The sequence below is a fragment of the Globicephala melas genome, chromosome 1 (assembly GCF_963455315.2).
Source record: "Globicephala melas chromosome 1, mGloMel1.2, whole genome shotgun sequence".
NCBI lineage: Eukaryota > Metazoa > Chordata > Mammalia > Artiodactyla > Delphinidae > Globicephala > Globicephala melas.
In genome coordinates this window covers 78520616-78541183 of record NC_083314.1, presented here as the reverse complement: position 1 = coordinate 78541183, position 20568 = coordinate 78520616, and the positions used below count along the sequence as shown (strand labels likewise).

The following is a 20568-nucleotide window of genomic DNA, read 5'->3' as shown; positions in this document are numbered from 1 at the left end:
TCAGGCTTTACTGATTACACATCAAAGAGAAAAGGCTCAGAGTAAAGGATAATTTGAGCCTTGTGATCTTTAAGGAAATGACCCCAAAGAAAGGAGGTACTACCAATCCCGACTATCTCTTCATTTTCCTTCTCAATAAAGCTAAACTTATACCAAAGTTCCCCAAAGTATGTATGTTACAAAGGAGCCTGGTGCCCAGAGCTTCTTTGCCTTAGAGCACATCTTGGATTCTCATAATTTATAACCCTAAGTTCTCCTGTTCACTTAAATGGTTCAGCAGAGGAACAAGTAGGATGGAGATTGAAGCAGCTTACAGGGTGCTGCTAGTTGGGGATAGTGGCCTTTTTATAGAACGAATAGTAGTCCATCTTAGGGACGAGCTGCTCTCTTTGAGATGTCCTAATTCACTTCCAAACAAGCCCAGATCCACCTACATTTCCACCTCCCAGGTGTTTTTACCTTCTTGCTTCCTTACCTGTTCACCTGAGATTGCGTTAGCAGTTCCCAAATCTGGGCTAGTATCAACCCCACCTGCCAGAGTCTCTGGACACTGCAATGAAAGACCTCTGTGCTGTTCAACAAGATGTCTAGCATAATGCATTGATAACAAATTATGTGGATTTTAATTGAAGTTGAATGGAGTGTGTGCAGGGACATCACGGACCAGATGTCAATGAATCATGGAATCTGATGTTTAGGAGCCGTGAAGATCATCTAGTCAAACTCTCTTTTTTAAACTTAATTTTCTTATACAGGACTCCAGCCAAGGTGTCACCCATGATATTATTGCCTCTTGGAACGGATAATGGCCGCAGAGGTCCTCTTGTTTCTTTACCTAAGTCTATTTATGAGACCTTAGTGACCATTCATCAATGTTGCTTTCACTCAACCACTATCTAACATTGGGAAGAAATCCATGCTCTTTAGCATGGTATCCAAGGTTCCTCATGATCTGTGCTGTGGCCTCTCTACAGCCATATCTCCTCACTCCCTATCCTTCTTTGTGCTCCACTGGTAATTAACTTCATAAACCTTCCTGAAGATACCATACTATTTTACGTATTTTTCTGGAATATCTTTCGTCATTATCTTCCTGACAAACGCGTACTATTCATTTTTCAAACTCACCTTTCATATTCTGTAGGAAATCTTTCCTGAATTACTTGAGAGAGAGTTATAATTATGTCCCTTATTCATAATTTTATTTTAATATCAATCACACACTATTATAGTCTTTTAAAATTGTCTATGTAATTAATATTTAATACAAAAAATTAGAAAATGTAGATAGAGGAAAGTTAATGAAAATACATGTAATCCTACTGCCCAGAAATAGTTACTGTTAATTGTTTCGTGTATATCCTTTACACACACACACACACACACACACACACACACACACACACACACACCCAAATGTATTTGGCTATGTGCCTATGTCACTTCTAGATTATTAGCTCCTTAGAATAGAGAACAGGCCTTATATAATCCCTATGTCACTTGGAGACACAGCACATTGCATGGCACATAAAGGTCCCCAATAAACGTTTGCCAAATTGAATCGAAATAAAAGAGGAGTAAGGGTCATGACTACAGTGCTCTGCACTGACCACCTCTGTTTTTTCACAGGATTAGGATCTGCCCTTTCTCTTCCCATGTTCAGCTCAGAGGACATGATTTCACCTGGATATAAACTGAATCTTACATTAGGAATCGTCCCTGAGGACCTTGCTGTACACTCCATCTGTTGTGAATATGTAGCACAAATCTCACTGAAGCTGGGTGAAGTGACATAGACTTACAACTTGTGCAATATGATCATCAGGGTTTGGGAAGGGGTTGTAGCAACTACTGGGAAATGATAAATTATGTGATCCCAAATTTTACCATTATTAGGCTACATGTTTTCTTCTCAGTGTTACTCAGAGGGCTGCAGAGTCAGTATCCATTCTGTGGCCACGTTTCCTCTGGATGCGTGATTTGGGCCTGGTTGTCATGCTTCATCAGAGGTGTGACTGAGACTGTGGGATTGCAGTGGGGGTGGAATTTGCTGAGTGAGGGCTAATTTCCTGCAGGAGCTGGCTGTCACCACAGAGGGAAGAAAGGGTTGTGGGTAAAACATGTTTTTGGGGCCAGTGCTGTCCTACAGGAGGGGTTGGCAAACATTTCTGTAAAGGATCAGGTAGTAAATATTATAGACTTGTAGGCCAGATGGGCTTTGTTGCAATTACTCAACCCTGCTCTTGCAGCATTAAAGCATCCATAAATGATGTGTAAACAAATGAGCACGACTGTGTTTTGATAAAACCTGTTGATCGACCTGACCCTTAAATTTCATAATTTCACATGTAACAAGTTTTTTTCAACCCTTAAAAATGTAGAAAGCATTCTTAGCTTAGGGGCCATTTTTAGCAGATTGGTGATGCCCTAGATATGGCCTCCGGGCTGTAGTTTGCCACCCCGCTGGCCCTCTTCTATATTTGCTCGTCAGGAAGATTCACAGGAGAGGAGAATCTAGAGGGAAGAGAAGGGCTGGGAAGTGTGGACATCGGAAGAACTAATTCTTGCGAGAGAGAAAAGTATGCATGTCTGTGAATGCTGGCATATGTGAGGTGGTAGGAAAGGGAACAAGCGACCATGAAAGGGAGGTAAATTTTGACTTGATGTAACGAAGAAACTTTTAATATCTCTGTTGGCTGAAAATGCAATGAGGTCTTTGCAAAGTAATTGTATTTATTGTCGGGGCATTAAAGGAACTTTCCTGTATCGTGTAAGCAGTTTTAATCCTTTCAGTGCTTTATTTTCTGATTATCCTGCAAAATCAACAATCAGAGTTTGATAAGCTTTGTTTCTCGGTTTGTGTCATGAAAACAACAGGCATGTTGAATGTGCCTTTTGGCCTCTTGTCTCCCCTTTGAGAATTACTAATGTAAGAGTCAGACTAGATTATCAGAGAAGTCTTTTCTCAAACTGAGATTCATGATTTTACCAGAGTACGTTCCCCACATTAACAGAGTGGGCATGAAGTCTGCACCCCCCGCCTTCCGCCATTAGTTTAGCTAGTGGTTTATGCCCTTGAAGGTGACAGCGTTCAGGAGAAGAGATTTCTTAAGGTATGTGACATGTTCTAGGATTTTCAGTGCCTTATGTGTTGGCAGAAGAAAGGAAATTACGTTCCCCTTTATGCCAAGCACAGTGCTCTGTGCCCTTCTGTACATCATTCTGTTAATCCTCACAACAACCATATGATGTAGGAATTATTACCTCTATTTTGCAGATGAAAAACCAAGGCTCAGAGAAAATACAAAACTTGTTTCAAGTCAGTTATTAAGTGGAGAAAAAGATTCAAACTCAAATCTGTTTCTTCCTAAGCATAGCCAGGGAATGGGGGACTATTCCTGTCTTGGAAGGGTTTGGGGGACAATTCTTAAGGAATCTAATTTTGACTTAAAAAAAACCAACCAACAAACAAATAAGATTGGTGAGGATAAACAGTGAAGCTTTCTTCCCACCTCTGTTCAGTCACATTTTCACTCTTGTCTGGAAGGCACTGTTCCTATAGCACCATCTGCTGGGTCTTAGGGAAATGCTAGGGAAAGTCTCCCTCTTGTCCTTTCTTTTACCCTCAACTCCCTGTGCAGTTTCTGAGAGTTGTTTGTACCTTAGTGTCTATGAATGAGGAGACGGTAAAAAGCAGGGACATAACAAACAGAGTGTTGATGGTCATGATTTGGGGGTAAATGGAATCAAAAAGAAGTCAGCTATAATATAAAACTGGCCAAGAGGTGTTCCCCCTCCTGCCCATATCTTTCTCCCCAGGTACAGGGGTCATTTTTTCTCTTATCTCAAAAGAATCAAAAATGGATCTGATGTAATTTTATACCTTAACATGTGTTACCTGGGAGGTGGGCCAGGCACGTTGATATATCTTTCAGCTCCAGACCTAGGCCCTGGAATAACTCTGCTTGAGGATTTGCCTTCCTATTCAGTTGTTTCTCTCTCTCTCATCTTAGTATTCTCCCTTTTCTCCTTCAAGTTCTCAAAAACACCCAGATGCTGGGAATCCAGAGCTCATTCTTACTTGTATCCTCTTATTTTTTCTGTCAATATCTTTCACTAGTGTGTTTCCATCTCCTTAACTTGCTGTTTGATTCTCCTATTGGCATGGCCATTTATAGCCTGTATCCCTTTGTTCCTACCTACTTGAGGCTTTCTGCATGTAGACCTGGTCTCTCAAAGTGGGCAGATGGAGAAAGCGTTTGGGAGTGCTCCTTAGGGATCCTCCAGATGTTACAGAGGTGGCATAAAAGACCTGCTAGCATGGGAGACATCAGAGGGGATGTCCGAGCTTTAAGTATGGGAGAGGAAAAAGCGAGACCTATAGACCTTGGTTGATGGGAGTCAGATCCAGAACCTTTGCCTTTTAGTGTGTGTGTTTTTTGGGGTGGGGGTAGGGGAACGGGTAGGGGGAGGGGCAGGGGGAGAGGGAGAGGGACAGGGAGGGGAGAGGGAATGTAGCGAATGTAATGAGTGTGAAGCTAATTGGGCCTCAGTTTCCTCTCTGACCTTTTCTCCTCCTACTTTCCCTCTCCTCATAGACTCTGCTGAAGCCATGCTGCTTCCTTGCTGTTCTCCAAAACCTTCAGGCACACTCTTTCCTTAGGAATTTTATTTCAAGAACGTCTTCCCTCAGATATCCATTTGGTTTAATCCTTTATCTCCTTCAAGTCTTTGCTGAAATATTACCGTCTCACAAGGCCTCCCTGCCTTTTCTATGTGATACATACATCTAACATACTAGAGTATTGTTGGCTTATGCAGGGTTTTGAGCAGAGGAGAGACATGATCTGACTCACTTCTATGTTGATACTAGACCATAGGGAGATGAGGTAGAATAAGGAAGATCAGTCAGTTGAGAGATGAGGGAATGGAAGTAACCAAGGCTTCTGGCTTGGATGATTATGTTGTTATACACACTGAGAAAAGCAATACGTCTTAAAGGGAGGGCTTGAGATGGGGGAAGGATGATGACTTGTCATCTAAGTTATCACCATCATCTAATTCTTTCCACCTCTTCATAACTCACTTTTTAAAAGAGCAGTGAGCACTCCCTGTCTCTGACTCCCTTATCTTCCATTTACTCATCAGCCCTTTACAACCTGAGTTTCACGCCCTCTTTCAGGCTTTTTTGAGGGCTCGTCTTCCATGGTTGTGCTTAAATGCTTCTGTTCTGCAAAGCATCCTTAGTTCTCTGCCTGTTTGGGTCAGTTTTTACCATTTATATAGTAAGATAATGGAGAAGGGAAGAGGCAAGACATAGTGTTTATACTTTTATATTGGCAATTTTTATGCAGTAGATAGTCTGAAACCAAAGACTTGAAAGCTCTGTCTATAAACTCAAGGTATGGCCGTCACAGTAATCTGATGATGCTGTAAGACCTAATATGTCACTTTTGAGTCACATGCAATATCAAACTTGGCAGAAACTTCAAAACTTAAGTGCTCATATTTAACTCTTATTGAACCCTACGCAGCAAAATTTTTTGTATTATATTATTACTTTTAAACTTATATCACTAACATATAGCTGAGGGGGAGGAGTATATACTATTCTTTAAAGGAAGATTAACAGGAAGTATAATGATTAAAGTAGAATTACATTTTTAAAGAAAATAATAGAGACAGATAACTATCTTTAAAAAGCAGTTTTTCACTACAAATTCCTGTGCTTTATGTATTTTTCTCTTGGTGTTTCACTTATGGTAATTGTCCCTTTGCTCGTGGATGTATTTATAGAGTGGAGTGTTGCTACAAAAAGTAGTAAAAACTTGGTTTTCGCTTGCTTCCATTGTTACTTGTTGTCTCAGAACTGCCATCTTGATAAATAGCCTCATCCTGGCTGTACCTTCCACTGTCCCATAGCTGAGTATGGCTAGGTTCCTTTTTATACCTTCCATTGAACCCTTTGATTTTGATACTGAATGTGTAGCAATAGTTGCATTCTCCTATTTTTTGGGGGGAGGTGGGGCTTTGCTGTCACCAGATTTGTAAGAACTGGAGATGTGATTTTCACTTTGGGGAACTTGATTGTCCTTGTTCATACCATGATTGCCTGGATGTATCACTAGATTGGACATTATTATCCTGCTTTCCATTTGTACTGGACTCAAAATGATTGTAGATGTAACTTGCTTGGGTGGGTATTATTGCACTCCTGTCTTCCAGTATTGTTGAGTTGAATCCTGGTCTTTCATGGCCAGAAGTCATCTGTCCACTAGTAGATGATGATTTTCTGTTTGATTATCCTGACTGAACTTCAGAGTTACTAGAATGTCTATTGTTAGCTGCCTGTTTTCTAGTTGAAGTGAATTATGGACAGTAGGGGAATTAGTTAGAAAATGACTAGATTCTAATAGTCTAAGGTCATTCAGGGGACATGCTCTAAGCAGTTGATGGTCTTACACCTCTGATAGATTCAGACTGATCATAGGTATCAAATTAAGTTTATAACTTATTCTTGAGTATCCAAAATTAAATCCTTGCCTTTCTATGTTACCTGTTGATCTGGACTCTGAATGATCAGAAGCAGATCCTGACTGATCAAGCCTAGGCTTGTTTGTACTTTTATTCCCAGATTTCAGTGGACTGGAGTCAAAGCTAAATGTTCTGTTCTATTGTTTTCAGATCATCCATAGTCATATTCAGCACTTCCATAGCTGCCATGTTTGCAATTATAACCCAAATCCTTGCCTTTGTCTCTACTAATGACTTTCTGAATATGATTAGACCCAAACTGACCTTGGGTTTGATGTGTCTGGCTTCTGAGTGTGCTATCTCTTGCCTGATTATGACCATGACTTTTTCCTGGAAAGAATTTGTTGTATACATTATTCTTTTGGTGTTGGATTCTGACTGCTCATGGGTAGTTGACTAGACTCTGAATTTCTAACTTGGTCTTCAGAAATGTTCATGAATGGGTCTTTTGGGGGGCTTATTTTTTTGGGCTCTGATTGTCCATGGGTTTATGTTGACTCTGTATTTGGGTCTCCTTCACCACCACTAAACTGACAATAATTGTATGCTCATTTTCTAGTTTTACTAGGGTCAGATTGTATGGATGAAGTTTGTAGGCTGACCCTGAGTGTCAAGCTATTTTCTGATTGTTGATAGCTGGATACATGTCCTTCTGTTGTATCCTCAGATCTCTCTCATGGGTGTACCCAGACTGTCCATTGGTGGATATCTGGGCATGAGGAGATTGTGAATATCTAGCGCAGTCTCCTGTGTGCTCCTAGTTAGAGGCTTATCTGCTTGCTGGGCTGAATCTTGACTGTCCCTGGGTGGCTTTCTGGCTCTTTTGAGATTCTGACTGTATGGACCTATCTCTTTGTCCTCCTGAATGCTATTTCACATGTCTACATCCAGACTGTCCGTGAGTTGATGCTGATGCCCTCTCTGAATCTTCTGATTTCCCTTCACTATCACTGGCCTGACCGGAACTGGATCCTCGATGTCTGCTTGCTGCATACCCAGGCTGAGACTCTAGAACTGTGTCCTGTATGTTCATGGAGGATCTTTCTCTTTCTCCCATGCTTGATCTTGATGATCCATGGGAGGAATCAGACTGTCCATAAATTGTCATCAGCCCTTCAAGAGACCCTGAGTGTCAGAGCTATGTCTTGACTGCTTGTGGCAGGATCCTTGATTTATTCCTCTGCTGGATTCTGAGTGTCCATGGGAAGGCTCTCTGGCCTTGATGAGACCCTGAATATCTAGATTTGTGTAGTGACTGGCCATGAGTGAATTCATACTGGTTTTTTGAACTGGGCTTTAGACCACCCATGGGTTTATTCTGACTGTCTCTCTGAATCTTCTGATTGCCCTTCACTATCAGTGGCCTGACTGTAACTGGCTCCTTGATGTCTGCTTATTCCAGATCCAGTCTGTGTAGATGATGATTGCCTGTGGGATGACCCAGATTGTCCATAAAAGCCCCATATCTTTCTCTTGTGTTAGACTCTAATTCTGCATGGGTAGACCTAGCTTGCCTCTGAATAAATGTCCATTTTTGATAGAACCCTGGCCTATCTCCAGATTTCCCGTGGCTAGAGTAATTTATTCCTCATGTGCTACTAGATCCATACTCAGACTCATGATGGGAAGGTGAAGACTGTTGTTCCCTGTCTTCTGATTGTCCTTCAATATACTGGACTGACTATAACTGGATCCCCCTTCTCTGCTGATACAATAACCAGACTTTGTAAATGATTGTGTGTGGGTAGATCCTGAGTGTCCACAGCTATCTCTTGATTGTCCATAACTACCTTATATGCTTTTGGTGCTAGATCTGGGCTGTTCATGAGTAGGTCCAGACTGTCTTCCAGTGTGTGTCTGTCCTTGTGAGACTCTGAGTATATAAACCCGTCTTCTGACTTCCTGTTTCTGAACTGTCCATAATCATACTCAGACCATGCATGGACTAATGTTGACTTTCTATGTGAGTCTCCTGATTGTGTTATCAACTAACTGGATCCTCAATGTCTGCTTATACTTGATTTAGACCTTGTATTTTCAGATTGTCTGTAAGCAGAACTGGAGTATTCAGAGCTATCTCCTGATTTTCCATAGCCAAATACTGTACATGTCTTCCTGTTATAGTGGACTCAGATTCTCTTTGGGTAGACCCAGAATGTCCATGAGTTGCTGTCTGGCCATGTTGACATTCTGAATGTCTAGAGTTGTCTTCTAATTCTCCTTGGTAGAGCCTTGTCTTCCTCTTGTGCTAGACCAAGATTGCTTATGACTACACTCAGACTGACCATGAGTGGAAGCTGTCTATTCAATCCCCTGATTGCCTTTTACTATCACTAGATTGATTATAACTGATGTCTGTTTCCTGCTTACAGTGGTAGAGGCTGTGTGGATGTAGACCCTGAATGTCCACTGCCATCTCCTTTTTATGGCTAGATACTTGTCTCTTTTTTATGCTGGACCTAAACTTTTCATGGATTAATCCTCACTCTCTATCTGAGCCTCTTCATGACTAGACCCAACTGTTTATGAATTTTTATGTGGCCATGATGGGACACTGATTTTCCAAAGCTCTCATGTCTGTTTGTGGTTGGATGTTTGTCTCTTTCTAGAGTTGGATCCTGAGATTTCATTTGTAGATTCAGAGTGACCATTAGTGGATATCTGGCTCTGACAAGCCCTAGAGTTCATAGGGTTTATAGAGCTATCTTTTCTGTTTCTAAGACTCAATCCTTGTTTTTCTCTTGTGTTAGAGCCCAACTATCTTTGTCTATACTCAGACTGCCAGTGGGTTTATTGTGATTCTTTCTCTGTATCTCCAGATTGTATTTCATCATTACTGGCCTGGGTATAACTGTGTCTCTTGATGTCTGCATCACTGTTAATGTCTGCAGAATATTAATGGTGCTTGTCTGTGAGTTGACCCTGAAGTTCCAGTGCTGCCTTTTGATTGTCCATAGGTGGATCCATTTCTTTCTCATGTGTTGAACACAGATTCTTCATTGGAAGACCCAGATTGAGTGGATACCCATCTTTGATGAGTCCCTGGCCTATCTTTTAAGTGTCCATGGCTGGAGCCATTTCTTTTTCTTGTGCTAGATCCAGACTGCCCATGCCTATATTCAGGTGGCCTGTGGGAAGAGAGTGACTGTCTATCCAGTCACCTAACTGTCCTTCATTACCACTGGACTGAGTAAAGTTATATCTCTACTGTTTGTACTGAATCTAGACTGCAGAGGTGATGATTGTCTGTGAGAAGTATTTGGAGCTTTCTCCTAAATGACTGTGGCTGGATCCATGTCTTCTTGTGTTGGGCCCAGATTCTACATGTGTAGATCCAGACTGTCCATGGGTAGATGTTGGTCCTGAGAGTCTAGCACGAGGCTAGAGCCTTGTTTTCCTATTTTGTCAGATTTTGATTGTTTATGGCCACACCCAGACTGTTCATGGGTTGATGCTAAGTTTTCTGATTGTCTTTCACTATCACTGGATTGACTATACTAGGCACCATTGTCTCTTTATACTGATTCTAGACTCTATATATAAAATGATTTGCTATGAGATGATGCTAAATGTCTGGAACTCTTTCCTGACTGTCCATGATTGGATGCATGTCCTCTTATACTTGACCCATATTTTCTTGCATAGAACCAAACTATCCAAGACTGAGTATTTGGCCCTGCTGAGATCCTGACTGTCTAGAGTTGCTTCCTCTTTGACCATGATGAGAGTTTTGTTTTCCTCTTGTGCTGGATCCATATTGCCTATTGCCATACTAAAACTGATCATGGGGGAACACTGACTATTCTTCTGCATCTTCTGATTGTCCCTTACTATCACTGGACTGACTATAGCTGTCTCACTGACATACTGATGGCAGGCCAAATGACTAGGTTGAGACAACCTAGTAGATGTGTAGCTGTATAAGGAAAAAAGCCAAGGATAGAACTGTGGAGACCGTCAACCTTTAGAGGTCAAGCAGAGCCAGCCAAGCAGACCCAAAAGTAGTGACAATGAGGTAGGAGGAGTCCATGAGAACATGGTGTCATGGGAGCCAGGAGGAATCAGGAGGGACAGGTCAACTGTGCTAAATGCTGCTAAGGTATCAAGCAGTAAAAATGAACACTCAGTTTGACACATGGATGTTATCCAGCTGCCTTTTTGAATTTCCAGGTGTTTGTAGGCATTGAAACTTAACATGACCAAAATAAATGGAACCAGAAAAGGCACCATCATCTGTCAGCTTGGTCAGACTAAATTGTTAGAAGTCATCCTTCATTCCTGTTTTCCTCATCTTTAATGTACATCAACAAGTCCCATTGACTTTCCCTTCAAAATATCCTCCATTCATCTCCTTTTTTCCATCTTTACTGTCACCAACCTAGTCCCAGCCACCATCCTTTCAACTATACTGTGCAATTAGTCTCCCTCTTTCTTTTTGCTTTATTCCACGATCTACTATCAATACAGTAATAGACTGAAGTTTAAAAAATGTAAATCAAAATGTTACTTTCTTGTTTAAAGCACTCCAAGAGCTTTTCATCATACTTAGTTGACAACTTCTTACCACTACTCACTTTGTGATTGGACCCCCATCTGCCTCTGTGATCTCATTTCGTACCTCTATTCTCCCTTTTTTCACCATGCTGAAGACACACTGAGTTCTCAGCTCAGAAGAATATCGTGTCTTTTTCAGCCTGTACCTTCCAGAAAACCTTGTTCTCTGACTTGGTTATTGGTTCTTTGTTCTCCACATAGCTGACTTCTGTTTGTAATTCTGGTCTGTGCTCAGATGATGCCTCCTCAGAGTAACTCTCCTTCCTGCTAGATACTCTGACACATTTATTTCTTTACAGCATTTATTACCATTTGAAATTTGTGTAGTACCTATCTCCCGCAGAAGAATAAGCTCTTTGAGAGAGTGATTTTATCTGTTTTGCCATCTGCAGTAAACCCCAAACCTAGAATAGATTCTGGCTTAGAGTAGGCACTTATTAATATCTGTTGCATGATTGTACAAAAAATACAAATTAATTGAACAAATTAATCTGTGTAGGATCTCCTTCCTTCATTTATCCTTAGCACACTGTTCATACTGTGTCCTTTTCATTCTACACGTCATGTAATATACTAAATTATAGTTAGCATTTTATGGGATTGTCTCATGTGGTACGTGATCTTTGTGAGGCTAGTTTACGGACTTTTGTATCTCTACAGCTTATTCATCTTTGTATCTCCAACATATATGAAAGCACCTGTTCAATGGTAGAACTGAATAAATATTACCTGAAAAAATGGAATCATTGAATTAGGATTAGATGAATCATTGAATTAGAATTTAGCTATCATTAATCTAGATAATAGAGAGTCATGGGATTGGTCTTCTAAGATCAGCTTCTATCTCACTGAAGACTTGTCTAAATTATCATATATCCCAAAGGTTGTAGGAGGACACAAGAATTCCCTGCATCTTTAGATTCAACAGTGCAGGAGGCAGTAAGAGCTGTATGACATTTAGATAAAGCTCTCTGAAAATAGTAGAGGCTGTCAATAATGCTGACCCTCTTATGGCCTCCCATGTCTTAGGGCTGTACAATGCAGCACTGCAAAGAGAGTACTGAGTAATCTCAGAAAAGGTACATTTCTGTCCTTAGTTTCCTCTCTATATGGAATCTTATGATAATAGGGAACATAAAATAAAGAAAAAAAGCTAAGCTCCCAGTGGTATTATGCCTTAGAGCACATTCCTAGATTTCCATCTTGGGTAATACTAAGTAGGAATAGTTGGATAGATTTTTTTCTTACGTAGTTTGCCAAAAGTACAAGTTAGGGTGTGGACTGAAGGAGCTGGCAGGGTGCCGAACGAAGGTCAGGAGAGTGGCCGTTTTATAGCAACGAAAGCTTCATTCTCAGAAGGCACCATCCTTTATGAGATGGTCTAATTCATTCACAATCATATTCTGATCCACCCTTATCCCCACCTTTCTTTCTCTACTGTTTATTTCACAACTTCTTTAAGTACTCATTTCTGCTTATATTAGCAACTTCCAGATTTAGATTAATATTAGTCCTTTCTACCAGAAATTTTACAGAAGAGTCTCTTTGGAAATCACACGTTCCTTGTATACATCTGTCATCCCTTATACGTTCTTGTGTCTGCTGTGGTGACTTAACAATGCTTGATATATATATTTGCTGAAGAGCAGTGATCCTTGAACTGAGAGTGATAGAATATGCATATGTAAGAGGGCTCTGAAATCCAAGAGAGGTGAAGAGTGTAAAAAAAGAGTGTGCCCACCTAGGATTTAATGTGACCTCATTGGTTACTGTGAATTCCATCTCTGAGTATTGAAGAAACCTGCCTATGAGATAATTAAATCACTAATAGTAGTCTTTGAAGTACTGTGGTAAATGAGAACAGAGAGGACATTGGAGGTGCAAACATTTAGTTATCCCAAGTTGGGAGGAGGGGTCTACTTTTCTCTTTTTATCATTGTTATTACCCTGGAATATCAGACACGTGCCATACACCGTGTGTTCACTCCTATAAAAACACTACTATCTCTCTGCAGAACATGCTCAAACTTGCACTTTTTTTTTCTAGATCGTTATATCTCACTGCCTATATGATCTCTTCACGTATTTAGATATCCCTGTCATCTGAAACCTAAGAGGTTCAAAATGATTCCATTATAATATATAATGAGAATTATCTTTTCTCCTGTTGTCTACTGTCATATCAGTAACATCATCGTTCTTGAGTGTCTCAGGCTAAGAACTTCTTCATTTCTCCCCCTTTTTCCCGCCCTCATCCACAGATGACCACCACATCCTATCCTGTCAGTCCTACTGCAGACTTGTCTCCTGGACCCAGCCCTCTTCTGTCCTAGCACTACTGATCTGATTTTGACCCTGGTCACCTTGCATCTTGACCATTTCCAGCAGCTTTGTAATCAGTCTTTCTCTACCACCAGGATATCTTCCTACTATCCCTTCTATACTGCTGCCAGGTTCATCTTCTTATAAACAAACCTTATCATGTCATTTCCCTGCCTTAAAGCTTGTGGCGTCTCTTTTGCCTATAGAATAAATTCAAATTATTTAAAATTTGGGCCCACAAGCCACCTTGAAATCAGACGGGAATCCACTTTTGTAGCCTCCTCTTCTACGAACTGTCTCTTATGGGATTGTCCCTTTGAATGTTAACTACTGTCCTTGATCATACCACCCTCACTCTTGATCCCATGTCATTGCACATGCTGTTTCCTCTGCTGTATTTCTTCTCTGCCCAACAAGCTCTCCTATATATACTGTAAGATCTTCCTGAAATGTCATCGCTTATATGTGACTTCCCCTGAAGTCATTTGTTCTACTAAAATCACTTGTATCTACATAGGGTTTTCCCATGGCTCTTGTCACATTGTATTCTAATTGTTTGTTCATGGATCTGTCATCCCATTACCCTCATTGCTGTGTCCCCATCTTCATGATAAAGTCTCCTTTTTGCTCATCTTCATACCATCAGGGATATAGGGTATTAATAGGTACTCTGTGAGAAATAAGTTATAGTGTTCGGACGTTAGGGAAAGCACACACAATTCTCTTGGAGGTACAATGTGCATTAGACTATTAAAGGCTCTGACTCTGAGAAGCTGTGCTGTACCTAAGACCCTTGTCTAACCAGGGTTTCCTAAATGTTTTTCCCCTTGGAATTCTTCTTTTGAAGAACATGTGGGGGGCAAGGACCATAAGGTTCTGCTCTGTTTCAGTTTCAGGTGTACAACATAATGATTCAATGTTTGTATACACTGCAAAATGATTACCATGATAAGTCTACTTAACATCCATCACCATATATATTTACACAATTTTTTTTCTTGTGATGAGAACTTTTAAGATATACTCTCCTAGCACTTTCAAATATGCAACACAGTATTATTAACTGTAGTTAACATACTGTGCATTATATCCCCATGACTTACTTATTTTATAACTGAAAGTTTATAAGTTTTGTCACCCTATACCCATTTTGACCACCCTGCAACCTCCACCAACCACCAATCTGTTCTCTGTATCTATGAGCTTGTTTTCTCTTTTTATTGTTTGTTTCTTTTACGTTCCACATGTAAGTGAGATGATATGGTATTTTTCTTCCTCTGTCTGACTCATTAACCTTAGCATAATGCCCTCAAGGCCCATCCATGTTGACACAAATGGCAAGATTTCATTCCTTTTTATGGCTGAATAATATTCCATTGTATGTATACGTGTGTGTGCATATGTATGTGTGTGTATGTATGTATGTATGTATATATATATGCCACGTTTTCTTTATCCATTTATCTACTTATGGACACTTAAGGTTGTTTCCAGATCATGGTTATTGTAAGTAATGTTGCAATGAACATGGGGGTTCATATATCTTTTTGAGTTAGTGTTTTTGTTTTCTTTGGATAAATACCCAGAAGTTGAATTGATGGATTATATGGTAGTTCTAATTTTAATTTTTTGAGGAATCTCCATACCATTTTACATAGTGGCTGCACTGATTTACTTTCCCACCAGTAGTGCACAAGGGTTCTCTTTTCTCCACATTCTCACCAACACTTGTTATCTCTTATCTTTTTGATAATAGCCATTCTAACAGGTCTGAGGTGATAGCTCACTGTGATTTTGATTTGCATTTTCCTCATAACTAGTTGTGTTGAGGGTCTTTTCATATATCTGTTGGCCATCTGTATGTCTTCTTTGGAAAAATTCCTATTCACATCTGCCTATTTTTTACAAATTGTTTTTTTTTTTTTTTTTTTTTTTGCTGTTGAGTTGTATGAGTTCTTCATATATTTTAGATATTAACCCCTTATCAGATATATGACTTGCAAATGTTTTCTCCCAGTCGGTGTGTTGTCTTGGATGAATCTTAACTTTAAACTGATGGTATTCAAGCTTGACTTCTGTCCTTGAGTCCCTTAGATTTCATGTTTGAGCCCACACAGATTATCCAATTGTATTCCAAGTTTACACATATTCCATTACCTCCAGGAAGCTGGCCTCTCTTCTGTCTCTCATACTTATGTTCTAATTGAGGGATTCACTTACATTCACCTTTAAAATTTTTATCCTAGAAAAACTTGACATTGTAAGTGTAGTGGTTTTGAAACACATCCTCAAATTGTTTGGCATTTCTCTCTTTGAAAGGTGGCGGTCCTTCTGTTTGAATTTGGGTCAAACTTTGTGACTTGCTTGTAACCAGTAGAATAAAGAGGAAGTGATTCTGTGTCATTTCTGAGGCTAGTTCAGAAAAGACCACTCAGCTTCCACTTGGTTTTCTTGGCATGCCCTCTCTGGGGAAGGCTGGGTGTCTTGTAAGACATCAGACTTCTTTGGGATTGCCAGGCTGGAGAGGCCACATAGAGGTGCCCACAGTCAGTGGCCAAGCTCAGCTCCCAGCTGACAGCTAGTATCAGCTGCCAGTCATGTGGATGAACCATCTTGTACGTTTGATCTAGTTGAGCCTTCAGATGATTGAAACTCCAGATGACATCTGACTATTACTTAAAACTGCATGAGAGACCTGAAGTGAGAACTGTTCAGCCAAGCTCTTCCAAGCCCAAAGATCTGGGAGTCACCCTTGAATCTACACTCTCTCTTATACTCCAAAACCAATCCATCAGCAAGTTCTATTGATTCTGCTTTTAAAATATATACCAGGGCTTCCCTGGTGGCGCAGTGGTTGAGGGTCCGCCTGCCGATGCAGGGGACACGGGTTCGTGCCCCGGTCCGGGAGGATCCCACATGCCATGGAGTGGCTGGGCCCGTGAGCCATGGCCACTGAGCCTGCGCGTCCGGAGCCTGTGCTCCGCAACAGGAGAGGCCACAGCAGTGAGAGGCCCACGTAACGCAAAAAAAAAAAAAAAAAAAAAAAAATATATATATATATATATACCAATTATAACCACTTCTTACTCCCTCTATTACCTCTGCCCTCATCCCAACTACTATAATATTTTGTATTGACTCCTGTTATTCTTTTTCCAGTCTTGCCTTTAATCCCAATGGAGATAGATCCTCTATCAGACAGTTAAAATGTTTTTAAAATAAAAAATCAGATTATTATCACTCCACTGCTCAAAATTCTTCAAAGACTTTCTATCAGATCAGAATAAAATCCAGCCTTCTGCACAGGCACCAAAACCAAAAATAGATAAATGGGACTACATCAAACTTAAAAAGTTTGTGCATCAAAAGGTAGAACAGAATGAAAAGGCAATCTATGTTATAGGAGAAAATATTTACAAATTACATACCTTATAAGGTGCTAGTATCCAAAATATATGAAGAAGTCCTATTACATATCAACAACAACAACAAAAACTAATAAAAAAATGGGCAAAGGACTTGAATTGATATTTACCCAAAGATGATGTAAAAGATCAGAGGTGCAATACCACAATTATTAGAGAAATGCAAATTAAAACCATAATGAGATACCACCTCATACTCATTCGGATAGCCACTATCAGAAAAACAAAAAATAACAGGTGTTGGTGAGGACCTGGAGAAATTGGAACACTTGTGCACTGTTGGTGGGAATGTAAAATGCTACAGCTCCTACGGAAAAAAAGTATGATAGTGCCTCAAAAAATTAAATATGAAATTACCATATGATCCAGCAATCCCATTTCAATCCAAAAGAATTGAAAACAGGGTCTGAAAGATATATTTGCACAACGAGGTTCATAGAAGCATTATTCAAAATAGCCAAAAAGTGGAAGAAACCTAAATGTCCATCCAACAGACAAGTGGATAAACAAAATGTGGTATACATACAGTGGAATATTATTCAGCCTTAAAAAGGGGAAAATCTGACATGCTACAACATGGATGAGCCTTGAGAACATTATGCTAAGCGAAATAAGCCAGTCACAAAAAGACAACTACTTCATGATTCCACTTATATGAGGTATCTTTAGTAGTCAAATTAAGATAAACAGAAGGTAGAACGGTGGTTACCAGGGGCTGCAGGGAGGGGGGAAATAGGGAATTGTTTTTTAATGGGTACAGAGTTTCAGTTTTGCAGATGAAAAAGTTCTGGAGGTTGGTTGCAAAACGATGTGAATATACTTAATACTACTAAAATGTGTACTTAAAAATTGATAAAATGATAAAATTTTATGTTACGTGGTTTTTTTTAACTACAAATTAAAAAAGAAATCTAATCTCTTTCCTGTGGCTTCCAAGATATTACATGATATGATCCCTACTTAATTCTCAAAAATTATCTCCCACAGACTGTTTTCCCAGCCTTCACCCCCAGAATCTCTCTATCCCAGGACACTTAGTGATGGGTAAAACCTAAGGGATTTGGTTGGAAATTAATTTTTGGCTTTTTCACAGGAGAAGTGTGGTTAGATATTTACGCTGAACTTCCTTTATTGTTTCCAGTTCTTTAAAAACCAACTCACTTGTAAGCTTTCCAACAGAGTTTACATCATCACCTCTCCACAGAAATAACTGTTTCCACGTTGCAAATGTCAAGTTACCAAAATCAATGAACGTATTTCATTCTTCATTTTACCTGAAATTTGAACTATTGAAACTTTGATAACGCTCTCTCCTTTTCAGTGAGAAGAACTTATACTTGGAAGATAGAATCGGGTTTCAAATTTTGTTTCCACTGCCTACTTGTTATGTGACTTGGGCAGAACTTTTAATGGTGGGTTTTCTCAATATTCTTTCCTTGGTTCTCACTCTCCATCCCCTCATTCAATCATGCCTATAATTCCATCCTTAATGGCAAACATTTACTGGATGCTGATTGTGTTCTTGGCACTGTCTGGACTTTGCAGCTTTGTAGGGGTATTTGGGGATAGTACTTCAAGTAGGGAAGCAGGATTCCCATTGTGGGTGGTGCTCCCTTCATTTGGCTAATGGAGCACAAACATAGACATAATATTGTTTGAGACTAATTAGAAAAATGAGCTTGCTGGTTGCTTTTCACTCAGTCCTGTGTACATTGCAGATCTTTTTTTTTTTTTTCGGTACGCGGGCCTCTCACTGTTGTGGCCTCTCCCGTTGCGGAGCACAGGCTCCGGACACGCAGGGTCAGCGGCCATGGCTCACAGGCCCAGCTGCTCCGTGACATGTGGGATCTTCCCGGGCCAGGGCATGAACCCGTGTCCCCTGCATCGGCAGGCGGACTCTCAACCACTGCGCCACCAGGGAAGCCCCATTGCAGATCATTTGAACTTTGACAGGTAATTTAGGTTTAGCTTAATTTATTTAACTAAAAGTCAAAGCAAAGCAGCTTTTATAAGTGGTTTTATAAAACCACTAAACTCAGAGTTGGGGACTTGAGGTATTTGGTATGGATTATTTCTGTGATAGAATCATCTGCAAAATGCAAACATTGGACTAGATATTGTCTAATATTCCTACTGGTCTGATATCATGGAGAAGGAAAACTTGGGGTATGATTCTCACAGAGAGATATTCCTTTTAATGGTAGAAGCTTGTTCACAGTTTTACTAAAATTATTAAATCTCCTGCCTAGTCATAAAATATATGAATATATGTTTTCTTTCCAGGACAGGAGACGATTTTCTTTATCGCTTTTCCTTTGTCAAGAAACTTCAGCATGGTTTTTCTGCTCTCATTAGTTTCCATTGGAAAATATCTCTTTGTATCTTTGTAAGAAGGACCTATGATCAGTATTTTGTTCCCTGATCTTGGTTTGACTTTACTAATAGCCACTGGGTTGATGTTTTTTGTTTTCTTTTTTTTTGCGGTACGCGGGCCTCTCACTGTTGTAGCCTCTCCCGTTGCGGAGCACAGGCTCCGGACGCACAGGCTCAGCGGCCATGGCTCACAGGCCCAGCTGCTCCGCGGCACCTGGGATCCTCCCGGACTGGGGCACGAACCCGTATCCCCTGCACCGGCAGGCGGACTCCCAACCACTGCGCCACCAGGGAAGCCCCGAGTTGATGTTTTGTAATAATTATGATGCTATCTATGATTGAGCTAAGCCTTTTTTCATCCTGATGGTGACTACATGGAACAATGACTATGTTGGAGAATGATATAGGATTTGATTAAATTTTTTCTTCTTTGGACTCCTTATTTCTTTTGCATGGTGAATATCTGCCATTTGGACATATAGTTTTCAGTGACAGAGGAAAATATGTCATTCTTACTATGGGGAGATAAGTCTTTTTGGGTCTATGAGAAGCATGGAAGAGACACAGTATGATATATGATCAATTTTTTATTTTCAGTTTTCATGCAGTTCAATTTTTGTGGATTCTATGTGCCCAAGGTGATTAATGAATGAAGAATAATACAGAGTTCCAATAGAAGGATAATAGAGGCAAGTGTGATGACCCTTAATATTAATATAGCAGCTTTGGCTGACAGAACAGTGATTTTATACTATTGGTTCCTTTGATTTTTTTTTTTTTTTTTACAAATATTAATGTACCAATCTGGAGAGGTTCTGAAACTTAACCTCTCAAAAGAAAAATCCTTACTTAACCCCAACCTCCCCCAATACTTATGGTTTTCCAAATTTAGCACTCCATGATATTGCTTTCTCCCATTAACCAGTTCCTAACTATAAAGTTCAAAGCTTCCTATAGAATGAAAAGAAACTATCACCAATGTAAAGAAATAGTGTAACTAATTTTTAAAAAAATGACAAGAAAAGATAACCTCACTGAAAGTATAATGAACATTTTCTTGACTCAAAGTTGTCTTGGTCATTCTCCAATTCTTTGGGTTAATACTTTATTTAATAGTTTCTCACTCATAATAATAGTGTCTGTGTGACTGTCCAAACCCCAACCGTTTTGAAATATAATTTGAATGGCCATATGTTGCAGGGTGTCTGTTACTGCCTGTTATATTGGATCCCATAAATGCTCCTATATTCAAATCTGTCCCTGGCTCCCATATGGCTGGAATCATGACTGACACTTCCATCCTGAGAATGACCAAACCCTGACTGTCCATAGTCATAATCTGCACTGCCATAGCTGCCAT

The 20568-nt window shown here is 40.0% G+C and overlaps 1 protein-coding gene across 1 annotated transcript in view; it reads right to left on the bottom strand.

Annotated features, from left to right (window-relative positions):
• Positions 1–7402: 7402 nt before the first annotated feature.
• The window catches only part of LOC115846991 (filaggrin-2-like), a 64918-nt gene continuing 51752 nt past the window's right edge, over positions 7403–20568 (bottom strand). The window contains 5 exon segments of the mRNA XM_070045077.1: positions 7403–7598; positions 7858–7962; positions 8434–8506; positions 8766–8831; positions 9816–9896. Of these exon segments, the coding sequence (XP_069901178.1) occupies positions 7403–7598; positions 7858–7962; positions 8434–8506; positions 8766–8831; positions 9816–9896 (521 nt within the window).